This window comes from Elephantulus edwardii, unplaced genomic scaffold, assembly GCF_000299155.1.
Source record: "Elephantulus edwardii isolate Elephantulus edwardi_28Jun2011 unplaced genomic scaffold, EleEdw1.0 scaffold00185, whole genome shotgun sequence".
Lineage (NCBI taxonomy): Eukaryota > Metazoa > Chordata > Mammalia > Macroscelidea > Macroscelididae > Elephantulus > Elephantulus edwardii.
This window is the reverse complement of record NW_006399935.1, coordinates 1,577,534-1,585,931: the sequence shown is the minus strand read 5'-3', so window position 1 is coordinate 1,585,931 and position 8,398 is coordinate 1,577,534. Positions and strand designations below refer to the sequence as shown.

The 8,398-nt window shown below is 43.4% G+C and overlaps 1 protein-coding gene across 1 annotated transcript in view; it reads left to right on the top strand.

Moving 5' to 3' along the window:
* Window positions 1–8,398, top strand: part of LOC102875324 (EGF-like module-containing mucin-like hormone receptor-like 3-like) — a 120,919-nt gene that overhangs the window by 81,295 nt on the left and 31,226 nt on the right. Inside the window, exons 6-8 of the mRNA XM_006896408.1 lie at window positions 1,047–1,166; window positions 3,204–3,400; window positions 7,842–8,000. Coding sequence (XP_006896470.1) covers window positions 1,047–1,166; window positions 3,204–3,400; window positions 7,842–8,000 — 476 coding nt within the window. The remainder of the gene's footprint in view (window positions 1–1,046; window positions 1,167–3,203; window positions 3,401–7,841; window positions 8,001–8,398) is intronic.

Sequence of the window (8,398 nt, the reverse complement as noted above, 5' to 3'; positions counted from 1 at the left end):
CATATTGCATTGAAACAGATGAGGGAGAGAACTGTTTAAAAGGGATATATGATTGGGTATTATCATGACAGGAGTCCAGAATGAAGGCTGTACAGTGGAGTACACTTGGGGGGAGGGATTGCATAACAATGAAAGAGTTTTTCTTTCACTTTTCAAGGAGAACAGTGAATTGGGGAGGGGTGAGCAGGGAGAAAAGTGCAACAATGAATGACTGGAAACCCTAAGTCTCTATAAACTTTCATTAAAATTAATTTTCAAAAAATATTACAGCCTTGGACACCTTATAAGGCAGGTCTACATGTCCTCTTGGTTCACTATGAGCGAGAACAATTCAACAGCAACAGAGTTAATTTTATAGGTCTCATGCTAGCCCCAATCCTAATGACTTGGTTCCCTTACATAGAAGACTTGCTGTGGTTAGATGTTGTGCGGTTAACTACAATTCACAGCGACTGTGCACAATGGATGTGAATCTTTTCTTACCCCACAACATCCTCACCTTTTCTGCCGTGAACAAGCTCATTGTTTCCATCACTGTCAACCCATCTCATTGATGACTTTTCTCTCTTTGGCTGACCCTCTACTCTTCTCAGCAGGATGTCTTCTCCAAGGGCTAGCCCCTCCCGAAAAGATGTACCAATGAGGGAGTTTTTCCTTTGCTTTTCAAGGAGAGGAGCAAATGGGGGCGGGGGGGGAGGGGTTTGTGCAGGGAGAAGGGTGCAACAATGAATGAATGGAATCCCAAAATCTCTGTAGATGTTCACTGAAATGAAAAATAACCTAAATTTAAAAAAAAAGATGCCCTAAGTATGTGAGGCAAAGGTTCACGAGCTTTGCCTTTAAGAAGCACCCAGGTTGCATGTCCTCCGATACAGACTATCCCCCCAAAGTCAGTAACCTCATGCATGTCCACTTCACCACTCACAGCCTACTCATTTATAGCTTCAACCTCTGCCATTTGTAAATGAGAACCACATGGGGATATGTTTTAATAAGGGATTGTAAGGATATCAAAAATTTACATAGATTTTTGCTTTGTTTTTTAGCTATTGAAACATTGACCCTCAAGAGAGATTGCAACATTCCAGGAGAGATATTTACATTGAAGGTCAAAGAGGATTTCATGGACATTCACTGCTCCACCATCACTGGAGGAGGAACAGGGGGTAATAGAGTCTCTCTATACTTAGGGTAGGGGTTCGAATCCACCAGATGCTGTGTGACGAATATATGTAGCCATTTGCTTTGGTAAAGATTTACAGCCTTGAAAACTCAAAACAGTTCTATCTGGTCCTACGAGTCAGAATCAACTTGATGGTAGTCTGTTAGTGTTTTGGTTTATTTTTGTTTTAGTGCTGCTATGTCAGATCTACAAATAGGTAACTTTAACAAACTGAAATTTAGTCTCTTAGGTTGAAACCAGGCTTCACCTGACATACTTTGGGCATGTTATAAGGAGGGACTGGTCCTCGGAGAGGGACATCATGCTTGGGAGGGTGAAGGGATAGAGAGAGGAAGACCATCATCAATGACATGGATTGACTCATTGACTAGGGTAATGAGGGTAGGTGTGTCAGAGACAGTCAAGTTGACACAGGATAGAGCATGTTTCAAGGCTATTGTACATAGGGTCACTATGAGTCACAAGAAACTTGATAGCACATAACAACAACATACTTCGTTGTTATTATTATTATCCATAACATAGTGGGTAGATTTACTTAGATATTGTGTGTGACTCTAAATCCTTAAATGTGAATACGCTTTTCATATTATAGAACTCTAGCGACACTGTCGCTAAGTCATTCGGTTGTTAACCACGAGGTCGCTGGTTCAAACCCATTTAGCCACTCTGCAGAGAAATGGAGTTCATCTACTCCAATAAAGATTAAAACATTACAAACCACATGGGAGAGTTAGTCTCTGGCCTTTGAGGTGGCTAGAATCAGCTCAGTGGGAGAGTCTATAGGGAGTTCCATAGCTAAGCCAAAGGCTGCACCTCTCTGGCTGTTCAAATCCACCAGTGGCTCTGGGGGGGAATGTAAAAGGAGAAAGGGCAACATAGTGATGGCCAAGTCCAACCTCTACAATCTTCACAAAGGGAAACTGTCCCCATCAACAACATCCACAGTATAAAACTGATCCTTTTAAGGTCAGGTGCTGCTGCACCAACTTCTACTAAACATTGAGTCTGGTATTCATTGAAAATAGAGCACAAAGACTTTACAAAATCTCTTCTACTCACAGTTGTGGGTAGCTTAGGGAATCAGGTTGGTAGAGTAGAGAAGGCAAAGAATATTGCACAGTGAAAGTCCAGGTTCAATCCAGGAACACAAGTGTAAGAAGCTTCTGGTTTCCTCAATTGTCCAGCAAGCTTCATCTCAGAGAAATCACATGTCAGCTCTTCCCGCACTCATCCAACAAGCAAAACCTCTGGCCCCATAAGTCGCCACATTACGTAGTCTCCCCACAGTCTGGCTAGCTCACTCTCTCGCTTATGTTGACCTCAGAATCTTGTTGATGAAGTGGATGAGTTCGAATGGTGAACCATGTGTCTGCAGTTAAGGCAGCTGGGGATCATGCCCGCAGGGGAAGCGAAGAATGGTGGGTGGAGCCTCAAGGATTCATTTTACTTACACATTCTCACATGTGGTCCCATCTAAGGCAACGGGTGACCCTGAGGGATGTTATGCTGAGTGAAATATCTCAGTTACAAAAGGACAAATACTGCATGGTGCCGCTGTTGTAAAACAGGACTGACATCGGGGTTTGGGGGGGAGGGGAGACTGAGAAAGATGGGACAAATAATGTGTTGAAACAGATGAGGGAGAAAAGTGCTTAATAGGAATAAGTGATTAGTTATTTTTGTCATAACAGGAGTCCAGAGCGAAGGCTGCATAGTGGAGTGGACCTGGGGGGCCGGGGAGGATTGTAAAGTAATGGGGGAAGTTTTACTTTTCAGAGAAGAGGTGGGGCAGGGATGAATGGAAATCCAAAGTCTCTGCAAATTTTCATTGAAATTAATAATAAAAAGAAAAAGGGGGGGGAAGTAAAACACCCTCCCACAAAGAAGGATGAGCAATCTCCTCTTACGTGATTGACAGCCTCAGAAACCCAAAGAGTCAATACGTTGATGTTTGACAGCTGTGGATTTCGTTACCTATTGTGCTCTCCCCAGACGGACCTCTCTTCTTCCCTTGCAGGGGCTGTTGCTTTGATCTCCTATGACCTTCTGGGGTCCATCATAAACGGCTCGCTCGTGTCCACGGAGAATCTAGTTGCTGATGAAGCACTAGGTCACTTTTGGCTCAACTCCAAAGTAACCAGCGGTACAACAACAGGCTCCAAGCAGAACGCGTCCCTGGCCACACCTGTAAAATTCACCTTTCAGCACACGGAGGTGAGTGGAAATCATTCTGTTTGAGAGCTTTGGAATTTCTGCAATCACAGCCGTAAACGCAAAAGCAGGAAAGGACTTTCTAACAAGTTATTAGTTCTGCCTGGGGTGTTTCACCTGGGATCACAAGTGGTGGTGGTGGTGGTGGTGGTGGTATGTGCTGTCGAGTCGCTTGCTACTCATAGCAACCCTATGTACAACAGCCCTAACCTCTGTTCTGTCCTGTGCCAATCGCACTGCCTTTGAAACACCCATCCCAATTATCCCAGTCACTGAATCAATCCACCTCAAAGAGGGTCTTTCCCTCCTGCGCCGTCCCTCCACTCTCCCAAGCATGATGTCCCTCTCCAAGGACCGGTCTCTCCTCACAACATATCCAAAGTATGTCAGACAAAGCCCCAGAATCCTTGCCTCCAAAGAGCAGGCCAGTTTAACCCTCTCCAGGATGAATCTGTTTGTTTTCTTAGCAAAACAACATGGTACATACACTCAATACTCTTCTCCAGCACCACAGCTCAAAGGCATCAATTCTCCTTCTGTCCTCCCTAGTCGTTGTCCAACTCTCTGATGCATAACAAGTGATTGCAAAGACCATGGCCTATATCCAGATGCACCTTAGTCTCCAGAGTGACACCATTGCTCTTCAGTACTTTCGAGCGGTCCTGATCAAACCAACTATTTCAGATAATGTTGATGACCATTTTCCCCTCAAGGCAGCTCTGCCTCATGTTGTGGTGAGGTACCTTCAAGTAGATTCTGGCGTTTTCATAGACCATCACAGAGTCTGCCTATTATAATAACAAAGAGTTTTATCAAGGAGAAGGGCAGCCAGGACCAGCGAGATGTGCTGATGCACTATAATCTTTAGCCATTTTTCTATTGATGGGCACTTGGGTTGTTTCGAACTGTTTGTTATCATATAAAAAGTGCCGTAATCACAATTCACACATGGGTGTGTGAATGTCAATTTGTGTTGTAGGTCTTGTTTCTTACCCCCTAGTGGTGGGATTAGTGCATCAAATGGTATTTGTATTCCCAGTTTTCCAAGGAAGTGCCGAACTGCTTTCCATCGTGGCTGCACCATTTTGCATTCCCACCAGCAGTAGATGTGAGTTCCAATCTCTCTTTATCCTCACCAGCATTTGTTTTCGTTCCCACTAAACAATGCTGTATTTACTGGGATGAGATATTATCTTAAGGCTGCTTTAATTTGTATATCTCTAACAGCTAGTGCTCTTGAACAATTCTTCATGTGTTTGTTGGCCATGTGAAGGTCTGCGATGTTTTCTCTCCCGAAACTGTAACTGAAGTAGCTCCCTGAGTCTTTCTTCCTTGATTCCTAGGTGAGGGGCTTGAATTGCCATCCTTCAGGTTAGCAACCAAACAAAAACTACTTGTACCATCAAGGGACCTTCCAAGTCAAAGGAGAAAAACTACATTTTAAAACAAAAATACACCATTTGCTTAGTCCCTGTGAATGACTGATGTCCTTGAGACAGGTGACGAGAGAACTGACTCATAAGTGAGTGAATTAGCCATGAGATCCTCTTTCAGGAGCCCCGTATTGCCCATTGTATTTCCTTCACGGGTTTTCTAACTTCCTCTCCGATAAAGCAAAGACGAGAATAATTCATAAGCCAGAAACTCATTTCAGGATTAAATGAGTTTCTATGTGTATGAATACATTGGTGGTTCTTTACCAAGATTATTCTACTCTCGGCAGGAGACCACTCCTAGGCAATAGTCGTCATGTTTGCATCCCCCATTTGTCTGGCCATGGCACCTTGAATGTTGCTAGGATGTGGAGCAGCATTGTTTTAGTGGAGCTTCCCAACCACTGAGAGACTAGAAATAAAGGCATGGTGATCTTCTTTTAAAACTGAGCTGATGGGATAAATTATGTATACTACATTGAAACAGATGAGAGAGCTGTTTAAAAGGTATATATGATTAGGTATTATTGTCATGACAGGAGTCCAGAACAAAGGCTGCATAGTGGAGTGGACTTGGGGGAAGGGATTGTTTAACAATGAAATTATTATTATTATTTTTTACTTGTCAAAGAGAAAGGCAAACTGGGGGGGAAAGGGTGGGCAGAGAGGAAAGTGCTACAATGAATGAATTGAAATCCAAAATCTCTATATTTTTATTAAAATTAATAATAAGAAAACATTAAAAAATGAGCTGATAAAACCCATACAGATCACAACAGCCCAATTTTCGCATCCACAGAAAGCTAAGAGTGAAATAACTCACGTATCCTAGTAAAGCTTTGAAACTATTATCACATGATGTTAAAGGACCTTGACTGAAAAGCTTCTACCACTTTAAAATGGCAGTGGGTCACTCATATGTAATTATTTTTCTAGATGATATTGTCGTAAGTTACCAACTCTATGACTTGTAACAACCTTACGTACAACAGAAGGACATGCTGCCCTGACCAGATACCATCTTGCTGGCCATTCTCATGCTCCAGTCTATGTCTATGTCAATAACGCTCATAGACGGTGTTGTTATTTTCACTGGCCCTTTTCTTCTCCAATACAATGCCTTTTCTGACTACTGGTCTTCCACCCCCCGCCTTGGTTCACAAGTTTAATAGAAACTATCAAGGATTAATTCTCTCATGCCCCACTACAATTGGTACACAATACACATCAGTTGGCCTATCCAACAGCATAGCTCAAGCCATAAGAACGTCGTCCTTCCCAACCTCTGCTAGAAAGACCTATCAAATACCACGTCTTGGCCAACTCTAGGACCTTCTGTTTTAAATCTGAAGAATGTACAAAAGATGTTTGCTGCTCACTGCAGCCTGGCACTACTCTCACCTCTGCTTGGAGAAATACTCTTTACTCTCCTGGTTGTCAGGTTTGATGATACCTCTTCCAGGCTTTCAGCCAGCTGGACACACTTCCCTGTGTTTGTCCATGAACTGGAAGGCCTGAACAAGTCTTAGAGTCTCATTTACAGAACAACTAACAGGGAGATCATTTGCAGTGATCTATCGAAGGATCCCTTTATCCTCAATGATGAAAAGGCCCCTGAATGAGATGCCTTCATCTGCCTTTAAGACTCCATAGTGCTGGACAATGGTGCACTTGGGGTCTGATATTAAAGGAATGTGCATGGGTCCTAGCCCTTCTTGTTTCTTGGGTGTGTTGATCCAAGCCAAGTGACAGAAGTTAGAATCCACGGAAGTACCCATCACTTGGCAATTGAGCTTCTTAAATTCTTCTACCTTGTCACTGAAAGCAATTATTTCCATAGAGCATACAAAGGTGAAGCCAAAAGGGTAAAAAAAGAACACAATATATTTCCCAAAACCAAAGAGTCTTACCACTGGGCTGATTAACAGAATCATGATAGATGATGAAAAGATTGAGATTGTTGGCAGCTTCAGTTTGCCTGGCTCTACAATCAACACTCTTGGTACCAGTAGCCAGGAAATTAAAAGATGAATTGCATTGGGGAAAGTCAGCTGTCAGAGACCTCTCCAGAGAACTGAAGAGCAATGATGTCAGTCTGGAGACTCAAGTGCACCTGATTCAAGACATGGTCTTTGCAATTACTTGTTATGCTCCAGAAAACTGGACAATGACTAGGGAGGATATAAGAAGAGTTGATGCCTTTGAGCTGTAGTGCTGGAGAAGCGTACTGAATATACTATGGCCTGCTAGGGGTACAAGCAAGTTCATCCTGGAGAGGGTAAAGCCACGCTGCTCCTTGGAAGCAAAGATTCTGAAGCTTCGTCTGACATACTTTGGACATGTTGCAAGGCAGGATCAGTCCTTGGAGAGGGACGTCACGCTTGGGAGGGTAGAAGGACAGTGCAGGAGGGAAAGACCTCAATAAGATGGATTGGTTCAGTCGCTTGGGTAATGGGGGTAGTGGTGTCTGAGACAGTAAGATTGGCAAGGGATAGAGCAGGGGTTAGGGCTGTTGTGCATAGGGTCGCTATAAGTCTTGATGGCAGACGACATGATGGCACATAACAACAAGAGTCAGACAGGCTTATATCTTTGAACTGACCATCTGGCATAACAGCTGTAGCTTTGAAGGTAGGGGCAGGGTGCCCAACTTTGGCAGCTCCTGAAGACATCTTGTTATCAGCAGTTGCAGAGAAGAAAGCAGGGTGTTGAATCAGGAAGAGAACGCGGACACTACTGGTCTTTTTTGATTGTGGATCCAAAGTACATGAGCTGGAGATACTGAGAAATATCCTGCTTGTACCTCTTCTAAGACTATCTGTTCCTTCCTCCAAGAGTCCACAAGATATTCTATAATCTTCATCTCGCACCATGGTTCCAATGAATCACTTCTCCCCTGATCTTTTCTCATTACCCAGAATCCACATATACGTGAGCCAAGTGAGAAGACATAGATTGGGTCAAATGCATCTTATGCACCAAGGTATTGCTATGTTTGCTGTTTGTTCTAGGTGGTGGAGGAGCACCAAAGGCGTCTTTGCGTCTACTGGGATGCAACAGGATGGTCTAATGCTGGCTGCCATGCCACCTCTTCTAATGGAACGAGAACTGTGTGCAGCTGCAGCCACCTCTCCACATTTGCAGTCCTCATGGCCTCAGTTGTGCTAGAGGTAGGTTCATATATGCATGTGTTATCGTTATTGTTGTTTGTTGTCGTGTGCCTTTGAATCAGGACCAGTCCATTGCTGACCCTCCAGCAGGTTTTCAGACGCAGTAAAATCATGCCTTCTTCTTCCATGGAGCAGCTGGTGGATTTGAACCACATGACTTTTCATTTGCAGCACAGCTACTTACCTTTAGCCACCAGAACTCCATATTTGGTGATATTGGTCATGTTTTCTTGCTCTTTGAGTGAATGTTTATGAAGCAGATTGGTTTTCTAGTCAACCATTCATACACATTTTGTTTCTGTGGCGTTAAATACAAAGTCCACGGCATACCCATACTTTTCTCACTGCTTCTCTAAAAATGTCATTTCCAGTCATCCTTCTATTCTGCTCTTCCTTTT